Genomic DNA, 24,985 nt, shown 5'->3' with positions numbered 1-24,985 from the left:
GCGGAACGGTTAGATAAAGATGTTAAATGCACTTAAAAATCCTATTTTACTAATATAAGGCATGAATAAATGGAAAAAAGGATATACTCTGTGTTATTTAATTGAGCTTAGAAGCAAGTGCCTCAGTTTTTTTTTCCTTTCTTTTCCCCTTTTCCCCACTGCTGGTGATGTTCTTTCTCAAGCTCACAAGATGCATGGTGGCTTCTCCCATTGAGGAGGAGGTGGCCTGCACATCCCACCCCAGGCAGCTCCCCAGGAGCATCCTGGCTCACCAGGTTCCCAGGGAAGAGGGGAACAGAGCCTGCCTTAGCATTAGGGCCTCAATGAGCTTTTAGGTTAATAAATCCTATCTCTTCTAACCTGGTTTTTCTACATGCTCCAGGGCACAAAACCCAGGAAAAAAAAAGAGAAACAAGACAAGAAGATAATTTTTACAAATGCATGTTTTGTCTTGTTTTTTTTTTTTTTAGTTTTTTGTGGTTTTTTTTCCCACCAGATAATTCAAGAGAGACAAACAATATTTATTTTCAAATCTTGTCTTCTACTGCTGAAGGATATATGGATGCTCATCCTTGGACCTAAGAAAACATTAGCATGGGCATTAAATATTTTGCTGGTTTGGAACCCCAGAATATTTTTTTTTTTAATTATGTTTTCATCTTTTAGCCTATTTTTTTTTTAAACATTTCTGCATTGGTTTCAACATCCCAAATGTAGAGGAGGTGGACAGTCTGATAAAGCAACTCATTCCCAGAACCTGAGGGAGGGAAGGCTAGGCTGGGATGCAGTCTCTCCAAAGGGAATGTCTATGGAACAAAATCAGCTCATTCAGCTGAGCCCTGGATGAGGTGGTGTGAAAAGCACAGGGCTCTTGGAGAAGGGCACTGTCCCACCATGGCCACAGACACCAGGCTGCCCCCAGGAGCAGCTCCCACAGAACTCAGGACTGAAACTTGGTCCCACTAAAGTCTGAGGGTCCCTTCCCACTGAGCCTTCTCAGCCCACGCCATCAAGACTTGCTCCAATCCAATCCCACCTGCCACAGTGGCACCTACCTGGAGCTAAAACAAAGTATTCCGGTAGCCAGAAGTGACACAATTAAACCAGAGAGTCTCTAAACTGTGGTGGAAATCATCCAGCAAATGTGAGGTGAACCCACAAGAGTCAGAAGTAATTTGTTCACAAAGACAGGGAACAAATTTAAAATTAAAAAAAAAAAAAAGAAAAGGAGCAAATATCTGTTTTCACATTGTACATAATAATGATATAAAAACAATTGTCTATTTTTTTTCCTTCTTATCCAAACAGAGTGCTTCAAAAAAATTGGCTCTAGATGACTGGTGTAATTAAATAACTAAAATGAGTGATGAGAGAGCAGAAGTTAATTAAGATTGAAAACAACACTCCCATTAATTCACTCCATCATAATAAACATCAGAAGTTGACATGGCTGGGGCCAAAATTAAAATAAAAGAAAGAGAAATGGTGTGAGCAGAAGAAGAAGAAGAAGAAGCAATTTGTTTTCATATGTATATATATATATATATTTATATATATATAAAAAGGTAAGGTGGGGAGGGGTATCCATTTTAAATAGCCTAACAGCTTCATTTGCTGCACTGCCAAATTAGAACAGAATAAAATAAAGTTAAAAAAGGGGAGGTGTAAATAAATTATACATAATTTACTAATCTGGGAACAGCTGACCATTATTATTATTATTATTATAATTACCATTCAACACTAGCAAGAAGAGGCAGTTCAACTGAAAAATACCAAAACCCCAACACAGTCATAAAATACAAACAAAAAAGAACCCTCTCTGACATGGAGGATATGATCAGCTACTCCAAGCATAATTTCAGAGCAAATCTTCTGACAGAGAGAAAATAGAAAGTAAGTTTTCAAAGCAGAGGTGGAAATCAAAACAGGGAAAACAGAAGAAAAAGAAAAGAGATGTAGCAGAGTAAAACTATTACATGTCCACACCACTCATCGGAATATTGTCCTACGTCTTCAATGGAATTTGTCTTTTGCTTTGCACAAGGTCTGCAGAGGTCAAGTTACAATTCAAGTGGGATTTCAAGAGGCAAAGAAAGGCATTCTCCCCTTCCTACCTGTCCTGTTCATCCTGCACCTGGGATCAAGGGCTGATTTTGCCTGATTAAGGGACTGTTGCAAAACCAGTGCTGCCAAATAATGGTGACAGAGTTCTGGTGAGTGCTTGGGCTGGGATCTCACTGCCACTAAGATGCATGGGCTAATTTTACAAGTTAGAGGTGATAACAACAGCAATGTGCCTCCCTCTGGGAGTAGGAATTTACTAGGAAGCAAAATAAAGTTGGCATCCTCAGTTAAAATAAGAATTCAGAGAAAGGTTTTGCTTCATCACAACCCCAAGACCTTCCTTTCCAGGGCACAGTGCAGCTCCCAGACAGCTTCCTCATCTGGTTGTGGTTGAGCAAGGAAGACAAAACTGCCCAAGCAATAAGTAAGTGCTCTACAACAACACTGGAAATATTTTAGCACAGGAGAATATTTTTTTTTCAGTTGTGAGAGGCAGCAGTGACAAAAATTCAGCACTGTAATGGTTTGAGTTCTAACCTCACTTCAAATAGGGAAATATCTTCACAGCTATTAGCCTTCTTTCCTACACAAACATCTCACTGATAAAAGACAGCTTTCTGCCAGTGCACAGAAGAAAAAAATGTCAGTTTAAAAAAAAAAAAAGTCTTTTGAATCAGAAATCAGTACTCAACCACCCTGAAGGTAAGAGTTCATCAGAAATGGACTCGGTTGGTTATAACTTAATTATGTTCAGCGAGGAGGTAACATTTCCAGCTGATGTGTCCATGCAGAACAAACCACATTTTGGACAAGCCTTTTTTATATTGTTTATGCTGCCACTTGAAGTGTAAACTAAAAGTAAAGGTTTCTTACAGACCAAGTCGTTTGGAGGGTGCAGGACTTCATTCTGGAGCATGCTTTTTGCTCACAATAGTCCAAGATTATTCTTATCAGTACCATAAACACGCATATATGAAAATCCAAGACCATAAAATATTTTTTCTCTAAATTTCTTATGTCTCTCTCTCTCTCTTTTTTTTTTCACCTGAGAACAGCACCTACAGTTTCCTTTAAAAAACAAAAGCAAAACCAAAAATATATGTCTAATCTCACCAGCTGCTGGTATATCAGGTTCTTCAAGGGATTGTCTAAGTTGTAACACTGTCCTAACTTAAGACAGAGCAAGAAGCAAATGAAAAGCCAAAGAAAAACAAAACAAAAGACCAGCCTAAATAAAGCAAATTGGACTAGTTCAGCGCTTTAGTACAAATTTGGCACTTGCTCAAAGACTCAGTATGTTGTGCAACTGATGAAGAGAAGTCCTCTCTTGAAATGAAATGCTTGTTGGGGTTAACAGAAAGACTCCCCACTTCCTTCCTTGCCAGCCACGCGCGCAGGCACGCACACACACATACTTCTGACCCAGATTTGACAGGGAGGAGGAGGAGAAGGAGGAGGAAGAGGAAGAAGAGGAGGAGAAGGAGACAGAGTGGGTTAAAAGGAATTTTATCTTTTTTTTCCTGTCAGGTGCATTACCAAAAAAAAAAAAATTATTTCTCCTTAAACTGTAGCACAAAACAACAAAACACATTCACAAGCCACTTGTTGGCACTGTGTACCTGAGTGAGAATTTCTAGAACATTGTAGAACAAACAGCCATAAAGTTTATTTGAAAAAAAAATAATAATAATAAAAGGTCGACGGGTAAGACTTCAGTGCTTGGGTATAGCAGCTGAATTACTGGCATTATTTTACCCATAGCTTATATCATTCTGTTGTTGTTGTCGTTGCCTTTGTTTCCTTTCTTCTGAGCCTTTTTTCTTCTGATGCAGGCTGATGTCTATTAGTCAGCTGATGTCCCAACTAGTTAAGACTAACAGTTAAAGTAACAGTCAGTGTATGAGAAAGTTAATGTGCTTGGCCACTGGCAAGGATAAACCAGATGGGGCTTTATTTATTTTTTTTTGTTTTCTCCTTGAAGTCCTGCAGGTCACGAGACATTGGGGCCCCGATCAGTTGGCTTGCCCCGCAATGTGGTTTTCACTGTCACTGCCATAGTCTGCATCGGGGTCATCCTCCTCCTCATCGTACTCGTCATAGATCTCTCCGTTGACGTCATCAGGCTGCATCTCCTCCTTGATGTGTGGCTCCTCACCCTTGACCCCGTAAGTGCTCTGGATGACGGGCATGCCAGGCTCTGGGCTGCTGGACACGCTCGAGTGCTCCGAGGGCAGGTGTGGGGAAGGCATTCCCGCCATGGCAATGGCTCCTGGGTACACTACACCCGCTGTGGCAATGGGGATCTGTGCTTGTTGCCTGACAGAAGAAGAGAGGAAAAGGATGTTGGAATGCTGCACAGAATAAAAGGATGGTAAATTCAGCAGCATATATTCTTGGGCATGCAGAGGAATTCTTATATCAATATTCAAAACTCACCAAATGATGCTCCACAAATGAGCATCAAACCCAAATTGGTTCCACTGATAAGAAAACCTCTGTAAACATCTCTAGCCATACCTGAACTACATAGCTTCAGCTTGCCTTGTGAGGGAAAGTTCTTTTCTGGGTCAGCTTGGTGCCACCCAAAAACAAACATTCTTGCCAACTGTGGTCCAACTTAAAAAACTCTTTTACTTTGAAAATCTTCCTTTTAAAAAATCCAATCTGCTTTCACGATTGGGCATAAAAGTCACGGTAACTAGACATAAATTGCCAATAGGAGAGATGCAGCAAGGTCTAGGTAAATTGCACAGGAATGGGAAGGTGCTGCAGGAAAATGCCACTGGATGAGGAGAAAGCAGAGACAATGCTTACTCCACATCAGGGACCTGGTCATTGCTACTGAGAACAGTGGGCTTTCTGGAGCCAACGTGAGTTTATAGGATGGATCACTGAAGGCCTCCCACTGGAAGGTGAGAGTTTCCACTGGGAGCAGCAGTGAAAAGCAGATTTTTCGAAGGACAGTGGATAAAACCGGGAAAAGGCAGACTTAAAACGGAAGTGGGCATTATTTAAAAATTAATAAAAAGCAAGGAAACAACATGAGCATTTGAGAAAATCTTCTACAGGATGTCATTATAAAGCATCTAAGCCTTGGGAACCTGTCTGCAGTAATGAAAGAAGAATTATTCCAGGACACAGAAATTCCCTTTGCATCAAGAACACTAGCTGTGTTATACTAGTGTTTGTTTCCCTGAGAAGCTTCAGAGTCCCAACAAGCCTAGAGGTTTAAAATTCATGCTCCTTTTGTTTCCTTCCTGCATGAAGTAATTCCATTGCAGTAATTCTCTTCAGTACATGCTGCACATTGTAATGTCATCAGCGGTGTGTCCATCTGCACTGAAAAGCCTTGCCACAGGAGACAAGGCAGAGTCTCTTGAGATGAACATTCTTAATTAAGAATGAAACCCTTCCCTGTTCCCCTGCCTGCCTGTGCCCTGGCTGCACAGTAAGCCTCACACAGGGCTTTCAGGGATCCTGAAAGACTTCCCTCTGCCAAACAGCTTTATATTCGTTTGAAATTGCTTGCTGCATTTTCAGATACTTCCTGCCTGCCATCTGAGTAAGGCCTCCCTCCACAGATCCCTTATTTCCGTGTTTCTGAAACAACTCAAGTTGTCTCAGCTGCAGATACAGCTCTTAAAGTAGGGAGCAGATCTAATTGGCATTTTATTTTAAATTCAGCAGTAAGGCTTTTGTTTTCTGGAGTCAGCATCTCTGCAACAAGATTCAGCACACTTAAATGGGTTTTAATATTTAACAATAAGAACACTTTGCACTTAAATGGTGCTTTTCAGAGTGCTTTTCAAATATTAAATAATTTAAGAGCAGTATTTTTCCACTTCTATGGGATGTCCAGCCTAGAGGACCTGGCAGCAGTTCTTAGATAGTAATATATTAGGGCTCTCAGCAGGCCATGCTTGCCACGCTACCATGAAGATGAGGACACTGAAATAGGGAACATTAAAAAATTCCCAATCCTTCCTACTGTGATGCCTCCAGCACAGCCACAGCTCCTGTTAAACTAAACACTTACTGTGGTGCCTAGGCAGGAGTTGGGCTGGTGTTTAGAATTTTTAGCCCTAAAGGACCTGTATTGGTGGCTGCAACAGATGGGAAATTTAGACCAGGAATGCAACTGTAGTGCTGTGACCGGTGACATCACACACTGGCCCCACTCTGTCAGCTGCTTCCATAAAGATTTCACCCCAGGTTCTGTGCTCTGGTGCCCCAGTGTAAATTACCTCCAGAAATGTCTTGATTTCAATGTCAGCCTTGTTTGGAAAGCTGAATTTCTGTAGGCAGAATGTTACAAGGTTAAATTTATTTTTTTTTCCCATGATGAGGCATGCATGTTAACCAGATAAGCCGTGTTTTGGGGGCTCTGTTGCCACCTATTCTTTTTCCATAAGGCCCCCTCCTCTCTTTTTAATCTCTTGATGCCGAATGTTGGCTGACTTCCCTGTGTTTGTTTCAGTGCTTACCACTGGGATCACTGGACCTGCCAGCACCACAGGGTTAAGCAGCTCAAATTTCTCTGCTGAGCGGCTTATTCTAACAATGCACACTGTAGCTGTTTAAAACACAGTCTGATGACACTTAACAGTCACTGAATAGATGTTCTCTCCTTTATTGCTACTTCTAGTCATTAACTAAAGAGATGTGCAACCCAGTTAATACTGAAAGGATTCCAAATTAAGAGGAAACAGAACACAAATTCTATAATTTCTTGTTGCTAGTTTTGCCCTTTTTTTTAGGATCCCTGTGTAGCTGTTAATTTTCTCAAGTTAATACAGAAATATTGTGGCTTATTTCATTACTTCTGATTCTTTTTGATCTGCTGCAACCAACACCAAGGAATATCTGCAGAAGGAAAATATATGCTAGTCTTTTAGGCATATTTTATTATAATAATATCAAAGTGATCTATTAGCTGTTTATCAGAACTGGTATTAAAATTTCTGTTTAACAGAAAGTATTTAACCTGCTGGACTGTAAGACACTCCCTGGAAGGACAAAGGAATAATGTACACATGATATGAATACAGCTTGATATGAATCAACTGAGCCACATTCATATTCCAGCTCAAGTTCAGTGTGTTCAGCCGTTCTTTAGCAAACCACTCACCACAGATCATACTGAATGCAAACTTCTATTTTTGGCTTTTGGATCAAGAGGCACTACCAGAGATTCACTCAGGTACTCTTTCTAAAGCCTCATAATAGTTATAAGGTAATGCAAGAAGACTTACGTTTCTTTAGAATATCTTAAAGCCTTTTTTGTTTTTTCATGATCAGAGTGGAAATGAGACAGTTGGCTGAGGCATTAAGATGAGTATAAAACAGAGCCAACAAAAAGATCCCTAAAACTGCCCAACTTCCTCCTGGAACACTTCATTAACAAGTGTAACTCTCATTTTCTATTAGCAATACCTCATCTTCTTGCCAATAAACTATAATTAAGAATTTAGAATTCTCCCTTTTTTTTTTTTTTTTTTTTTTTTGATGGAAGGAGCAGTAGTTTTAAAAGGTCCCATACCCAACATTAAAGTACTGCCTCATCTCCTGGCGTCTGTTGCGCATGATGGCCTTGTACTCGCCAATGCGTAGCTTTTTGCCATCTACAAGGCAGGTACGCTTCGGCCTGGGCTTGTATTTGTAGTCTGGGTATTTCTCCAGGTGCTGTTTGCTGAGCCGGGCCTGCTCCTCATAGTATGGCTGCTTCTCTAGGTTTGTCATAGCTTTCCAGCGAGATCCTGTCACCAAAAAACAAAACAAAACAAAAACAAAACAAAAAAAAAAAAAAGGGGAAAAAAAAAAAAGATGAGATGCTACTCATCCCCAAACACTGCAAGGCAGAGAAACAAGTAGGTCACCCAGAACAAGACACCTAAGGCCATTTTGCTTTGGGCTGGGAATCTGTCAGAGCTTCTAGACAGGGTTCTGGTCTTGCTTGTATTTGACTCATAAAGCCCTTGGGTATGGCCAAGATGCAGAGAGAGATGGCACTGGAAATTTTGACTCAATATTTCACTGAAATTCATCTACCTTATAAGGCCCTTCAGGTGGGAAGTAAAACCATTATCCGGATAATGAGCAACTCCTGACATTTTGTTTCAGGAAACAAGGCAATAAATTTTGGAGGAATGGACACAGAGAGTCTGCTCTGCTGTGTCCCCACACTGTCCCTTGTCTACATGCCTGTTTACACCTCCTGTTCAGAGAAGGCTCCACTCCATGTGGTGCTGTCTGGTCACTGGAATCCATGGCTGGATCAAGGCATCAGATCTGGATATGCACATGTCGACAGCTTAATCATTCCTGACAAACACCAGGTCTTTCCAGCTCCCAGGTTGGTGAGAAGCAGAATAAGAACAGACTGTAAATGCTCTGCAGTCAGGTACAGGAGCCTGCAAAGACCCTAAAGCAATGCCTCTAAAAGCTATAAACTATCCCATATGTGTCTGTGGGGTTTTAACTCCAAGACCAAGTCCTGAAAACCACTGCCAGCCCCAACTTAAAGAATTTACTGTGTCATGAAAGAAAAAACACTGGGGTACTGGCACATTTCTCCCTGGAGTTGCACTATGGCTTCATTGCTGGCAGCCTTGTTTCCTGCCTATGTTAACGTGGGTATTTGAGATAGGGATATAGTAAAGACTTCAAAGTTGTTTTCAAATGCCTGATGAAAGTTATAAACTAATATTTCTTAAAGGGTATATTATGGGAGCAGAAAGTAAAAGTTCTTGAATCAGTTGCCCAATTTTATTTTTCCATTAAATATAGGAGTGCTTCAGGGTAAGATACATTTCAAATACAGGAATAGTTCAAGCTGTGAAACCTGTGGCCTAGAAAGAAAACTTTATTGGAAAATAGTCAAGTTTCCCACTGGAAAAATGTTTGAATAGTTTCTCAATTTAATGGGTTCATAATGTCATATGTCATACTCGACTTCCTCTGGTTCCTGACTTTTTATGGTTAGCTCAGGCTATTACTTAGGCTGGTCTTATCCCACTGTACCCCCAAGACTCGCAGTAGAGAGAGCACAGTTATCCTTTCCCCAGGAAAGAAAGCAGTTTAATTCCCTCTAGAAAGACCCCTTCTGATTATTGACACCATCTCCCCTATCTTTGGAACTTTATTCCATGATGCAGTCTGGACTTCTGGAGGGAAGAGCTGGTACCAACTGACCTCACATCCAGAGATAAACAAGGCATAAACAATGTCATTGTCCTGAAAAGGGGCAATGGGCATGCCTTTCTTAGCATACACTGCTTTGAAGTCAAAACCATATTTTTTCATGATGTTTACAACATATAGCATGCAGACATTCCCCAGCTAGTCCTGGAATGGGAAGGAGTTTAATGACATTATTATTAGTTTAGGCCCAGCACCATAAATGCATGGCTAGATGGCTTTTAGGTTTTGGACTGAAAGTCCTGCATATCACTTACACCATAGAGAGGTACTGGGGATTTGTGGCAGGGCTCTGTGTTACATAGGGCAGCACCTCTGTGACCAGAATCCTGCTCAGCAGCTTTGTCTCCTGCAGAGAAATTATTCCAACCTTTTTCTGGCAAAGAGAGTGGCTAGAGAAATGACACCAACTTTCAGCATGTAGTACCTCCTGGATGTGGGGTTGAATGACACAGTGATAAACATGATTGTCAAAACACTGCACACCAACTAATACTGTGTTGTGTTGAACAACGTTAAGAATTCAGGGTAAAGCAGATGAGCTCTGGAAGATGCCCAGATGTGGGTGTGCTTTCAAATTTTGCATGTGGGCACTGACACACTGGCGATTAGCCTAAACCTAGAGCTGCCTAATCCCAGATCTGCTGAAGTCCTAATGGCCTAGGAAAACAGCCCCAGCCCCTTTTCCTGATACCTGCATCAGGCTTTTTTTTTTTATGAATAGAAAAGTTGAAAACCTCAGTCTTTAAACAAATCTTGACATTTGCTTTATATGCTGTGAAGGGATCTGCAATGTAGGGACTCACACATATTTTGAGACAGACAGATGCACAGAAAGGTAGAAATTAAAATCAGCTCTCACAAAATTACCATGAAAATGCTCTATTCCAGCACAGCTTCTCTTCTGCTGTGCCAGTTCACTTGCCACCAACCTACAGTCAGATCTGGGCAGACAGATTCCTACCCCCTCATGTGACAAGATGTAGTGGGTAAAGTCAGGCAAACAACACAAGCCTTTGCAGGATAAAGGCCACAAAAAGTGAAATTTTGATGCATAATATCTGTACATACAGTTACATATACAATATTTGTACATAAATGTCGTTGTATTTTTTCTTCCTGGGCCTGCACACTCAAATACAACAAAAATCCTGGTAGTTTCACCTCTCTTCCTAGCAAATTTTTAATAGGTACCTACTGTAGTGACACCTCTTTTTACTACAACTTTACTGTTTTTACAAAATATACTAAATATAATTTATTAGTATGTGTCGAAGTATCATACATAATTAAATAAACAATGCCGTCAAAATAGATTTTAATAAAGGGCACATTTTCTGATGATAAACCATTGTTATTTACATTTGATCATTTTCACTTATTTTCTTAGTAGTTTACCTAATCTCTGAACAGTCCTCATCTGAAATTTTGAAGGATATGTAATTCTGATCTTGGAATTTCCACCCATGGGGTGATCTATGAATGAGTACCATCAATCAATATATTAAAACTTTTTAAAAATACCATATATTTGGACAAAATATGCTTGTAATAGCTTTATTTGTCATTGTTTTATGTGTCTATAGACACATACAGGGAGGCACAGGTACCTAAGCACAGTGCCAAACCCAAGCCCAAACAGGGTGTGATTGTATGAACTACAGAAACCTTTTCTTTTTAAGGGAAGATTTTCAGTCTTAAGTGAGCTTCCTGCTCACCATCTGTGTTGGAAAGCTTTGAGTGGGTCAAGTATGCATGGCTTTTCTCCTTGACTATGAAAACAACAGCCAATTCCCCTCCCTGGATGCATGCAAAATGACAAGCAGGATCCTAGCACAATTCTCCCTGATGTGGTGGCTGAAGTATTTAGGAAGAAAAGAATGCATTCAGAGATTTTGCAGCACCAAGCACAGCTCCTGCCCCTGAACTGAGCTAGGGCAGTCAGAGCTGTGCCTGCACAGCTGTGACTGTGAACACATCTGGAGAGGGCAAGTCTTTGAGTCCCGGGCAGAAAAGAGATGCACTCACCCATGCCCAGACACTTGTGCTCCAGGCACACACGTGCAATGTTCAGAGCTCCGCTTACTGCTGATTCCAAGAGAAGTTTCTCTGACAAGAATTTTCAGCTGTTTGAAACATTCTAACTTTCAGTCCATTAGACAGACATTTTTCAATCTGAGTACCTGAATCAGGTTGATTTTATGTTTAAGAAACATCGTCACATAGTCAAACACTTACATAATGTATAGGTATGTGCATATATTTGTATAAACACATGTATACATTCCAAGATAATTTCTGAAGCTAGTAATTAACTTCATTTTTTTCCTAAAATTTTTACATAGATTTCTCAGTGGAAGTAATTAAAATATTTACCGAAATATCTAAACAATGTATTATTAAATTGAAGGAGTCCAGAAGTCCCATTTTAGCACTTTTTTAACAATTTACTAAAAAAACCATTATCCACAAGTTTAAGTTGCAATGAACAGATGGATGACAAACGTATGCACAGATGAATTTAGTGACAAATCCATGTATCTAATTTTTATGCTCAAGACATAATACCACAGTGTCAAACATAATCCCTAGAGAATTCTATTGCTGGGAAGGGCACCTCCTCTCATTTTACTATAAAAATGAGCTTCGACTGGTGAGAACTCTAAGTTACTCTGTGTGACAACAAGCTCTGTGACCTCAGTGTGTAGCGGTGCTGCTGGAAAAATGGGAAGGAGAGATTGTGGCTTTCTAATAAGGACACCCTAATACCTAGCTGAACTGTGAGCCTCTAATTGGTCACCCTACGCCAGTTAACAGACAGCTCCCTGCTGACTTCAAAAGGCTGGCCTTTTGCTGCCTAGGGAAGAACTTTGTAATGTTTCTGTCAAGAAGGAGAATACCAGGACATCCCTCTCTATTGCACACTGGAAAAAAAAAAAATCAAAAGTAATGCTGTAAAGAAATAGAAACATCATCTTTCACTGTCTCAGACCTTGCTTTTCCCCATATCTGGCAGCAAAACAGAGAGTTTGGAGTCAGCTATACTGTCTGTCACCTCAACAGGATCTGTAATGAATTTGCACATTTTACTCCAACTACTGTATATCTAATCAGAAAAAGATGTCTCCATATCTCCCTGATCTAGCGCCAAATAGTAAAAGGTGATTCCTTATGTTAACAATTTCAGCAGAATGCCTTATTAAAACCAGATTTTAGGGTATTATAAAATGCTTAGAAGCCCTTTAAAATGTCAACGAGGATCCCCAGAGACTGCGTAAAATGTCAGCCCAGCTCAAGCGCCTGTTTTAAGCAGAATGAATTAGCAGCGTGCTGTCGGAGGTTGTTATCCAAAACAATCAGTTAAGAGGGAAAACATCAAGCTCTCTTTGTACTTTCTATATGAAAAGGGCCATTCAGAATGATCTTGTTGATTTCTGAAGCTGATTACTTAAAAACAGGTTTAACCAGGTCTACTCTCAATTTAGGAACAGACCAAAACTATTACTGCCCTGTCCTCTGGCTAATCACATCATACACCTCTGACCAGTATAATCGCTTTTAACCAGTATAAGTTATATAGCCATCAACTTAACCAATTTAGCCTTCTAATCCTGTTCCCATAACTAATCTAATCATCTCATGCCACCCTTTAAATCATGGGTTAATATCATCACATCTGCCATCCATGGCAATACATTTTGCTTCTCCAACCAATTTATCTCATTTCCACTTGCCCCTGCTAACTTTCCATAATACCACTCTAATCAAGGTAAGCCTCAAACCTCTGACCAGTCTGAACTTGGCATATTTACCAGCCCTGCAAATGGTTAATGCTGCCATTGTGACTGCACTACATCTCTTGAGCAGCCTGCAAAACCAGTGAGATCTGCAGCACAGGTAAACATGTTTTCTGCTTAGCCACTGGCTGCTTAGATCCTGTAGCTGTTTCTATCAGTAAAAATGCAGTATCTCTAATATGGTCGCAGATGTATTATTCTTCTGCCGAAAAGTAAGTCATTGGACTCAGTGAGCCTCATTAGTCACCTACTGCATCATCCAGCACATCACAGAGGAGTCAACTTTAGACAGAACATGGTCCTGAGAATCTGATCAAATAGTGAAAAGCTGGAACACTTTGGCATGAAATTCAGTAGACAAATGTTCATGACAAATATTGATCTGGATGTGAAAGAGAATATGGAAATCAGGGTTTTTTTAAATTTCTTTTCAATATATGGAAGAATGAAGAACCACCCACTGTAGGAGAAGATCAGGTTCTAGAACCAGAAGGTGCACAAATCCATGGGACCTGCTAAGATGCATCTGCAGGACCTGGCAGATGAACTGGCTAAGCCACTGTTCATACTACTGGAGAAGATGTGGCAGTGAGGTGAATTTACTGCTCTCTGGAAAAGGAGAAACATAACCCCCTTATTTAAAAAGGAAACCTGGGAACTACAGGCTACTTCATCTCCCTGTGCACAGCAAAATCACCACCACAATCTCAATAATTACAAAGACACAAGAATATTTCAGGTTGTGGTTAATACATTCTGCTGGGCAGCATAGGGGAAACTCATATCCCTGTTTTTCTTGGTGCAGGGACTTAAGAGCAATAGAGAAAGAAGCAATCCTGTTCTGTCAGGTGCTGAGCTAAACTCAGAATATTTCCAAGCCTTTCTCTGGAAGAGTGGTGCTCTATCATTCTTACCTAGTATCTTGCTGATGTTGGAGTTGTGCATGTCAGGGAAGGCTTGAAGGATCTTCCTCCGTTCATCCTTAGCCCACACCATGAACGCATTCATTGGGCGCTTGATGTGGGGCTCATTGCTACCACGCCCTCGGGATTCCCGGTAAATCCGAGACTCTGAAACTCCTGCGCTTCCTAAAAAGTAAGAGGAAAACATTTCCAGCTTGTGTTTCAGTATGCAGCTTCCTCTGCCATCAGAAACCTGGGTCAGGTGCTGCATATTCACTGAGCCAGTATTCACAATAGATTAATGGTTAATATATCGTATATTGCCTGGTTTAGTTAATTCTATTAATTCAGGATCACATAGTATAGACCTGATAACTGAACAGCTTTTCTAAGCCATCTTCTACTGCTTAATTACATAAACCAAACATATACTTAAACAATGCAGGTTTGCTTTTTATTTTCTTCCTTTCTTGCTTACAGAATGCTGGTCGTATTATGTCACCTATGTTCTGCAACAAAAAGGGGGTGATTGCAATACTGGCCATTTCTTCTTAAGCAATTCTCTAACTAGCAAATGAGTATTTACATACTTGCCTGTTTTTGGGCTTACATCTCCTTAACAATATATGGAATAGCAGAGAGCAAATAAACATTATGCTCGCTTCATCAAACAAATAAAGCTCTCACAGATGAAGAGCACACAGCACTTATGGAGGATCAGGTTTACACTACATGGCTTCCCTGTGTGATCTCACTTACCCCACATATATTTGCCTCCTTTAGTCCCTTTTATTATCAGAAATACATTGTTGGTCACACCTTGAGACCTTTAGTGGACAGAGGGAAGGATGAAAATCATCTCCAGACTTAAAACACCCCAAAAATGAATCACTTCTTCCTGCCTTGTTTCATAGCCACTTACTGCTAACAGCTCATATTCCTCATGGGCCTCCAAAGCACTTGGATTCTCCCTCAGATCCTATTGATATGCACACACAAACCTGGAAATAAGTAAAAGTCATTTGTACTGACCGTCAGAATCTCCACTCATGTTGAAATCCATCATTGCATGGCTGAACTTCCCATCTTCGTTCTGTTTTACTGCCAGCTGCTGAGTCAGGGTCTCCAGTGTTGTTTTGTCCTATATGGGCAAGATGACAGGATTTGGATCAGGAAAATAATTAAATATTGTAATTCCAAAGTTTTTATGTTATTTAGGAGGTTAATAGCTAAGCTAGGTAACTATTTACAACAGTTTACTGAGCATTATATTGAAGAATAAATAATAATACTTTTTCTGGAAGAGATACGGCTGCAGACTCTACCACAAAGTCCTTTTTAAAACTTGCTTATTAGCTAGTGATAAGCAAACTCCATAGTGTTGAAAAGATTGGCTTAGTTAGGCATGATAGAATTGGCTCCACATCTGAAGAATACTTCAACTCTCTATGTTTCTGGGACTGCAAAGCTGGCTTGGAAGCTTAGGCAATACATGCTCTTTTGCAATGTATTTATTGTTTCACTCTATTTCTAGCCTGCAATCAAAGTGCAGAGACATGGATGGCTTTGCTCTATTTCTTTTTTAAAAGGCAGTATTTTAGGAAGCAGCCCATAGAGCAAAAACCCCACTGTACAGTTCAAACTTATTCAGGCCTTGGGAAAGGTTCAGCCTGAATTTAAGCGTGATCCTTGGGCATCAGTTTGTGTTCTTGTCTGGACTGTTTTGTCCAACCGTGCTAACACCCCATCCATCATTCATCTGGTCAGAACTAACTGTGAACCCTGGATTGCAACAGGCTGGTGTGTGTTGCCAATTAATCCGTCAGGCTGCAGTGGTGTCTAAAGACACTGCCAGAACAACATGCTAGGGCAATTAATTCCAATGTTCTCTTCAAAACACCTCACTTCCTCCCAATTGTTTGACTTTACAAACACAAAGGTGTTCTATTTTCCCTGTTTTTGTTTTCCCAATGACTTTTGCTCATGAGCATTCTATCTTCCTGACAATTACATGTTTAAAAATAAATCTTTCAGGGAAGCAATACTAACATTTCAAAATCTCAGGCACTGTGCCTTTTGCAAAGCTAAGAAAATGACATGATATGGCATGATAATGAAGTGGCTCCAGTAGAAAACATTCTTTTGAGCTTCTTCCTGAAAGAAAACATTTCTGTTTCCTTGCTCTATTCCACTCCTGTTGACTTTAAAAGATCAATAAACTAAGAAAACCTTCAGTTTTCACATAGCAACTGTTTCATACAGCCTAATAATGTCACTGGGTTGCGTTACATAAGAAAACAGAAAAGAGAACAATGTGAATACAGAAATGCCTCATGTGAAGTGAATCTGCAATTCAAAGACTGGTTCAAATTCATGTAAGTCAAGTGCACAAAGATTTTCTCAGGAAGAGTTAGAAACAAGGCGAATCTGCTCAAGTTTGTATGCTCACAGAGATCAGGGAACATGAGGTTAACTTTCCTATTCCTAACATTCATTTTCACTACGAATCCCTTTCACACTCCTGGTGCTCTGTCTGTACCCTGACACTTCACCATGGAGAGCATACAAGATGAGTTATCCTCTTGGTTTTTACAGGAAAAGCTCATGCAAGAGACTCAGCCTATCCCAGGCAAAAGGGCTTCCAAAACACTGCCAGGCACAGTCTGCTGTCCAGAAAGCTAGGAGAAGTTTCAAATAAGCACCTGAACTATTCAGGCATTTAGTTTTACCAAACTCTTTGTTCCACCATTTTTAGCTCAGTTCTCATTTCCAAAGCAGCCCGTCAAAGTCAAAAAGTCAGGAATAACTTGACTTAGTATTTCTTCCAAATCAATTGCAGATATATAATGGAAGTCAACAGTTTTTCCTCAGGAAAGAAAAATCTATTTACTGTCAACTGTGTAGTGCTAGAGTTCAAATTTTTTTTTATGTCAGGAATCATTTTAAAACACTGCCACCAAGCTAGAATGTAAAAGAATATTTTCTCTTGTTGGCTATATTATGGGGGAGGGGAGTTACTCTGCTGCAGACGTTTTCTGAAGCATGTGTAAACCTCTTAGAAAAACAGAGGTGAGAGCACAAAGGGCAAGGGGCTTAACAGCTTCTTCTTTAGGCAGTAAGTGCATCTCTTGGAGTCAGAGGCAGTTCCATTCCCAACCACGCTCCACTGACATGATCTGATTGAGTCCCGAGGTCGGTGGACACTCTGGAAGGCTGCCTGCAAGGCACACTCCAGGTTCATCAGAGCCTGACTTAACAAGCCCACAGATGCTCTGCCACACTCCCTCTTGGGCAGAGTTTTCCATTTTGGGGTACAGCCACGCTGGATGAAGTGAGGGAGCATGGGTGAGATGGAAGAGGTCTGTGAAGGAATGCCAGATGAGCATGGAGCTCCCAGGCTGCTCTGTGCAGCCCTGTGCATGGAGGTGGCTCTCCAGAGAACTGTAACATGATGAACACTGAAACCATCCTTTTAACACGGTGACAATTTACTCCTTGCTACTTAAACGTGTAACTCATCCACCAGTGATAAAATGGCAGCTAAAAAGAACTTCTGCATGATATTGCTCTTGAAACAGAGGATCAAAGCAGACAGCTGTACTTTTTTGTGTTAATGTTCAGAAATGTTTTAAGTCTAAAAAGTCTAAAGCCTGCTCTTGCCTGAGACTCTGCAACAGTACATCTCCTAAGAGAAAAGGCTATGAGAGCTGGGGTTGTCCAGCCTGGAAAAGAGAAAGGTTTTAGGGCGATCTAACTGTGACCTTTCAGTACCTGAAGGGAGCTGATGAGAAAGATGGAGAGAGACTATTTACAAGGGCCTGGAGTGACCAGACAAGGGGCAATGGCTTCACACTGAAAGACAGTAGGTTTAGATTCAATGTTAGGGACAAATTCTTTGCTCTGAGGATGGTGAGGCTCTGGATCATGCTGTCTAGAGAAGTTATAGATACCCCATTCCTGGAATTGTTCAAGGCCAGGCTGGATGGGGCTCTGAGCAACCTGGTCTAGTGGAAGGTGTCCATGCCCTTCGTGGGGAATTTGGAGGTAGATGATCTTTAAGATATCTTCCATCTCAAGCCATTAAAAAAAACCCCAAACCACCCAACTGCCCCCCCTCTAAACCCCAAACAAAATGGTTTTAGGAGAGCAGAAAGAGATCAGCAACACTCTGGCAGGATGCAAAAGTCTGACCATAGGCCAGAAGCATTGTGATTTCCTGTCCTATGCTCTTCCCATTAAACACACAGCAGCTGATTTCCCCCAGTCTTGACATAGAGAAACACTTTTACAATCACTAAATGTTTGGAATGGGTTAAGCAGCAATCCCATGTTGTTTTGCCTGAAAGCATTCAGTTGAGGATTTCGTGCTTTTCATTTGATGGAAGCACCTATTTACCTTTTCTACAGAGTCTTTCAGTTTACAGGCAAGTATTTATGGAACCTCCAAAGAAACAAAGGAGAAGATTTTTTCTTCTCTGACCCCAAATTAACTGGCACCCTGCTGATATTACTATCCCAACCTCCCCTCACAGAATCATAGAATCACAGAATGGTTTGCGTTAGAAGGGATCTTACAGATCAACCAGTTCCAACTGCACCCCTCCCAATCCACAACAGACAAAGACATCTACGTAACAACTTCAGACAAGAAATCCACAATGATTTGAAGTTTATACAAAACCAGGATATATTTATCATCATTATAATAATTCAAAATCAAATTGCACATTCCCAAATGTGTAGGATTAGCTATTTAAACAGTAGCAAGATGAGGTCACAGCCAGTGACAACTGATGGGTAGGTTGGGTCCAGCAGAACACCCCTTGTTTCAGGTATGAAATGCTATTCATCCTATGAAAAATGCTAAGTGGCATCAACTGCAGACTAGAACTAATATTGTTGGGAGCAACAGGCAAGGTTGGTCCAAACCCAGGAAAGAGGTGTGAAGAATTGATTGTGAGACAGGCAATTCTAAAAATTAGACAGCACAAAGCAGCAAAAAAAAAAGAAAAGAAAAACAGCAAGGAGCACTCCTGTCCCTCCAGGAGAAGAGACATAGCCATGTCTTGCTAAACATTAAGTGATTCCAAATTTCTGAATTTTGTTTCTGACCTGAGAATGCTGAAAGACATTTTTAAAATATTTTATTTCTTTATGACAGGCTTCCTAATCATCATTTCTATTGGATTGCAGGAGAGACTCTCTGCAGCAGCAGAAAGATCTCTGTTGACTGGATCATTTAAAATTCTAATGGGTAAAACAGAGCAGATAATACTGTAGAGAGCATTCAATCTCAAAATAGCCCAGTTGTTCAAAGTATAACCAGAGAGGTTCCATCAACAGCCACAATGTGATGAGAAGTTTCTAAAACTTTATTAATCAAAGAAATTAACCTGCCAAAGAAGACCGATTTGTACCACAACTCCCAGAAAAGCTCTAATGATATTTAAAAGAACAAAAACACATACACACATGGAATATGTCATGTAAAAAATATATATATAAAAAATGACTAAGCACCACAAGTCAGACTCAGTTTTGTGGTCAGCTGCAAAAGTTAGTTGGCTCTCTGTCATGGATAGCTGTCGTAGTTTAACAAAACACTGATCTAAAAATGACAAGAACTTGGTTGCAGTCTCTTTCATAGAAGAAACATAAAACAAGAAGAGTCAAAACATATGTAGAACAGCCTGATCCTGTTTGCCAGAACTCCTCCCACTACTCCATAGAAGTGAAGAAAAACCTTGTAATGTTTGAGAAATAAAAACATCCTGATAGATTTGCCTACTGCCCTCTGCCCTCACTGCTCCCATCTTGTACTGGTTCATGGTACCAGTGCTCAGGCTGCACCTGAGACCATTTACACACCTACATTCCAGAAGGACCCCACAGCCCTTCCAGAATACTGTGAATGCTGGGCATATGGCAGTGGATCCCTCCTCCTCCTCCTCCCTGAGACATCCTTTTGGCTGGGGTATTTGGCAAACTCTGCCGGCACTCTGAACTCCGTTAGAGTTGCGTTTTGGCAAGAGCTGTTTTTCCGATTGCATAATTCAAGGTTAGCACTTTGACTGAAGCAGTCCACTCTCCACTTTGCTGCTCCCCTCACCCTACCCCCATTTTCCCTGACACAAATACTTCTGCTCAGTTTTGATGCCTGCAGAGAAACAGCCAACGTAGAATTCCAGAGGAGGAGTGCTCAAGAACATAACTTCACATTTCTGCTTTACATATCCCAATGGAACTGAAAGACCAAGCAAAAAAAAACAAAACAAAACAAAACAAAACAAAAAAAAACACAAAAAAACCCCAAAAAACAAAACAAACAAAAAAAAAAAGGGTGGAGAGAGCCAAACACAGTTACCTACAGAATTCAGAGAAACTTGCTGATCATTTCTTGCACCTAAGAATTCCACACATACAGATGGACACAGCCTGCTTACCTTTGCTCAGTGTCAGTAAATTAAAAAGAAACAGATGGTTGCCTGCTACTGTCCTTTTGTGTGTCTCATTTCCTCCCTTCCCCTCCAAATACAGTTTGTCCAGATATTTCCCGTATCTAAATGCTAAAGGTGGTATTTTCAAATAGATTTGAGTTTTGAGGAGATAGTTTTTATCTTAGCTTGATGAGCAGGACCTGTGACAGCATTTGATGTGGTTTGTGGTATGGAGGCACATGTCCTTCCCCAGCAAGGGCCTGTAAGTATCAACTCTTCCAACACATACCTTGGTCAATATGCACCAAATCTTAAAGTTTCAGGCAGATTAATTGCTATGATTGCAATTAATAAACAATAAAAGTTTACTTTATGACAGAAAAACATATTTAATTATTAGACAAGCTGGTGGCACCAGGTATTATTCATTCAACCCTGGGTATTTTCCTTAGCTCTCCAAGAAGGTAAAGAGACTTATGCTCCATCTAACATGAATGAAGACTTTATAAAAGTAATCTTTCTGTGAAATCCCTCTGCCTCTTGTAATAATAAACCTTAGAATAGCCTGAGTTCTAAAACTTTCATCCACAGTCTTACCAAATGTGGAAAGCATGAGCTAGGCAGGCATTAGGGATGACAGAGAGCTGGAAGAACTTAGGGGAACAACTGGTAATAGTGAGAGTTGTGCCCAAAGGTTTGAACATGATGAATTATTTGCATTCCAGACTCTGCTCCTGCATATTAATGCCATGGTACTTCAAAACAGGTACTGTGCATGCTGACTATATCCCAGTCCAAACCCTGTAATGGCCCAGATCCTGTTACACCTCTAACTGCTGTAAGAGAATTTCCAGCTGTTTTCAGAGGGATCTTTGATTTAGATTTGGGTTTTTCTTTGTCATCTTGCCCAAGTATTCTTCACTCATTGGTGAATTACCCACAGCATTTCACAAAGAAAAGCAGGATTATTAACTGTTTACCAGAAGAGAAACTGAGTCACACATTATGGTACTTGCCAAAGGTTTCTTAGTAAGACTGATAATAACTGAAATTAGCACTCCTGAATCTTACAAAAAAATTACCATCTCAAGCTTGTAATTTCTTTATGAGTATGGTGGAATTGTGACTCTTGCTGATGGCACATGGTACCAAGGAAAGCAAAATAAAAATAAAGCAGTTATAGATCCACCACTGCAATGGACCTTGCTTAAGTAACGCCTGCAGGGCTGTAAAACTCATAAAGAGCACATGCATAAATGATAAAATAGAGTGAGACTTTCAAATGTTGACTCAGTAATTGTTAAACCCCTTCTGGCTGCACAATTTTATAGTCTTCTACTGTACTAATGAAAATGCAAGAAACAACAAAGAAGGGGTTTAGCCTTCCAATTATATAAACTCTGTGGACCACCAAAGAAGATGAAAGATTATTTATAATGTCACAGCAAGTTATCATTTGAGAGATTTTTTTGTTGTTGCATCAAAGTTGAGTAGGAAGAAACAATGCATTTACCACCCCCTCAGCTCTTTCAAGCTTGCTTGTCCAAGATCTCTATTTTTCATGGAATAATCCACCCATAATCTAAAAGCAGCATTAGAAACAAGAAAATAAAAGAACATTCTTTATTTGTGGCTCTTCCTGATTTTATGGTACTTCTTTTAAAATTATGACATACAGTCTAAGTTGGGGCTATATCAGTTGGGAGAGGAACCATATCTTTTAGTTAACAGTACTTATTAAAGTCCATATTGCTTTAATACTGCCTAGAAATCATTGCATCTGATTTGCAATCTACACGAAGTGCTATACAGACTCAGTAGAGAGGTTCCTTATGAGGTATTAGAGGGAAAAGATCAGAATGACCATGAAGACCTAGACATTTAATGACTCTTCTCTCAGGAACAGACACCAATTCACAGAAAGAATTTTCTGAAACTTATACAGTATTTTTTTTCTTTCTTGTGTATTGTGGACACAGGGCTTTGGTTCAAGTCAGTATATTTGAAAGCACTGAAGGCATGGCAGAGTACACTGAAATAAAAATAGGAAAACCCTCAATAACTTGGCAAGGGTCAGGCCCTTAAGGTTTTAGGATTTTTTTTGTTTTGGCTTGTTTTTTTTTTTTGTTTGCTTTGTTTCTTTAAATTCTTTATTTGAGAAAGAATGAAATAATTACTTAATTCATAAAGTGTATTATTTGGCTTGGAAACAAACTGATGGGAAGCAGCAATACTAGAAGACACTGAAGTCCTGCTTTTCTTTCATTATGATCTCTGAGAAACAGAACAAGTCAGGACTTTTACATGAAAATGCACATAGGAGTGGCCCACCCCATTATCTTAAGAAGAATAAAAAGCAAAACGAAATCAAAGCAGAATGATGAGATGCTGTTCTTTTCTTAAGAAAGTTGTTACAGCACAGGTGCAGGCATTGACCTCAACCAGATCCAGGTGTAATCTGCTGGCTGCAAATAGGTTAACAGTTCCATAACCCAGCTTCTCATCCAGACTGCTTCTTGGGCTGACATGGCCTGTAACTCTCTGTGAATTGCTCAGTCATTGCACCTTAATTTCCTGAACTCTACAGGATGGAGATAGTGATGCTTTCCCACCACTGTAAGGAGTTTTGAGGCCTCTGGATGAAATGTGCCATGTAAATTTTAATCAGGGACTTCACAGAAAGTCAGAAAGTTGGTATAGCTGATCAGTGTGGAAAGAAAACATTATTAACTGGGGGAGAGAGGTGGTAAAAGAAAAATCAAACAAGAAAATCACAACCCACACAGGATTTCCTGGGAAGGAGGGTCTGCATGCATGCAAAGAGAAAGCAAGAACACAGTCTCTGCTTTCCTGGCAATTGTTTAATAAAACAATGGGTGGCTCAACTGCACAGCAGCAATACATAAACTATACACTACTTTCTTTCCATTTTTCCCTAGAAGGTATTCAAGTTATGAAGGCTGATGTACCTTTGCTTACACTTCTTCCAGCCCTGCTCAACAGGTGAGGCTGATCCTTCAGGAGCCCAAATGGACACAATTCACAGAAGAATCAGGCCCAGCCTCTGTTACACTGAAGAGAGGTACTGCACTGATGCTGGAGCACTGATGCTGGAGCCCATGAATGGCTGAAAGCCCCAGTGACTTGAGACATGTGATTATATAAAAATAATTTAAAAAAATCTCAGGAAGTAATAAGCTCTCATGGCTGTGGGGTACAGCTTAGGACTTAAACCCAAGGACTCAAGAAGCTCAAAAGTTGTAACAAGAACTCCACATCACTTGTGTGTTTTTTCTTTCAGGAGGAAGTTGATCCATCTTTATTGGGTTTCATAAAACTTCCACAACAGTATAAACAGCTGCAGTCAGTCCTCCCTGACCCACACTAGGCTGTGAATGTTTCCATTCTCCATCGCTTGGAGTGAACAGTCTTAATTCCCATTCGGACTTCAGTATCTACATGGGTCTAGAGTTCTTCCCTTGCCTCTCTGCCTGCTGTTCTCCTTAACTTCAACTGGAGTTTCACACACACACACACCACACACACACACACACACACAAACACACATCTGTAGCAGAATCCATCCCTCCCTCTGTAAGCTTCATTTTTTATTAGCTAATCCTGCCCATGCAGCCCTGCCATCACAAGGCACTAAGGACACACATAAATATCCATACTGAATCTTGTCTTTGAAAAATGGATCTAGGCATTTAAGCAGTGATGGTCAGTCAGGAGGAAAAAAAAAACAGCAGTGGTGTTTTAAAATGAAGAGCTAAAATCCTTGGAGGAATAAAAAAAGTCCTCACTGCAGAATCTCTCCCTCTTATGCGTAGGCACTTGCTAACTGAGAGTAGTGGCACTGTGACAAAAGCAGCAAAACCAAAGGCAGGCTTTACTAAAGGAAAAGGGGGGAGGGGAGTACTTCCACTGGCCATCTGTGAAAACAAGGCATGTGGCCATTAAATGCAGAGGCTGTAAATATAAATATACACAGGCTCCACAAAGCAAATGGCAAAAAAAAAAAAAAAAAAAAAAAAAAAGAAGAAGGGGGGGGGAACAGATAATAAGTGGATAAACTTTCAGGTGAAGTAAATCAAAATGTTCATTGCTCTGTGTTGGACAAAACCAATTTTGATCTCTGCAGGATGCAAACCTGACAGGTTTTTTTTTGTTTTTGTTTTGTTTTGTTTTTTTTAATAAATTTGTGAAAAGTTTCAGGAGAAATTGCAGTTGAACAGGACTCCTTGACCATGCAATATTCTGTTGAGGCTACTGACTGGACTTATTGGAAGTCTGACATCTGGGTGAATGGATGGGTGATGACATAATACCTGCTTGACCTGTCACACATTTTGAAAACTTTGTGCTCTGTGCTGATAGCATGAACAAAGAGGACTGCATTCCCCACACAAGAATTTTTGCTGGCAAAGCACCTCAGTGAAACAAACTTCGAAAGAGAGTAGGGAGAGGCGTAATAAAAGGGGGATAAAAAGTTGTTAGGATAACACATTAACTTTCGTGTTGTGGGACTTGCATTGTCTGCAAGACACAGCCTGGTCCCCACATTGTACAACCATTAGTCCAA

At 40.3% G+C, this 24,985-nt stretch overlaps 1 protein-coding gene across 7 annotated transcripts in view; it reads right to left on the bottom strand.

The window, feature by feature from the left end:
* Window positions 1-3,853: 3,853 nt before the first annotated feature.
* Window positions 3,854-24,985, bottom strand: part of SOX5 (SRY-box transcription factor 5) — a 244,957-nt gene continuing 223,825 nt past the window's right edge. For all 7 annotated transcript variants that reach the window (XM_062491739.1, XM_062491736.1, XM_062491740.1 and 4 more), the window contains 4 exons: window positions 14,996-15,104; window positions 13,976-14,149; window positions 7,607-7,823; window positions 3,854-4,383 (listed from right to left, as the gene is read on the bottom strand). In XM_062491739.1, the coding sequence (XP_062347723.1) occupies window positions 4,080-4,383; window positions 7,607-7,823; window positions 13,976-14,149; window positions 14,996-15,104 (804 nt within the window). In that variant the 3' untranslated portion in view covers window positions 3,854-4,079. The remainder of the gene's footprint in view (window positions 4,384-7,606; window positions 7,824-13,975; window positions 14,150-14,995; window positions 15,105-24,985) is intronic.

Source organism: Cinclus cinclus, chromosome 4 (genome assembly GCF_963662255.1).
Source record: "Cinclus cinclus chromosome 4, bCinCin1.1, whole genome shotgun sequence".
Lineage (NCBI taxonomy): Eukaryota > Metazoa > Chordata > Aves > Passeriformes > Cinclidae > Cinclus > Cinclus cinclus.
The sequence above is the reverse complement of the archived record's forward strand: the minus strand, read 5'-3'. Positions and strand labels throughout refer to the sequence as shown.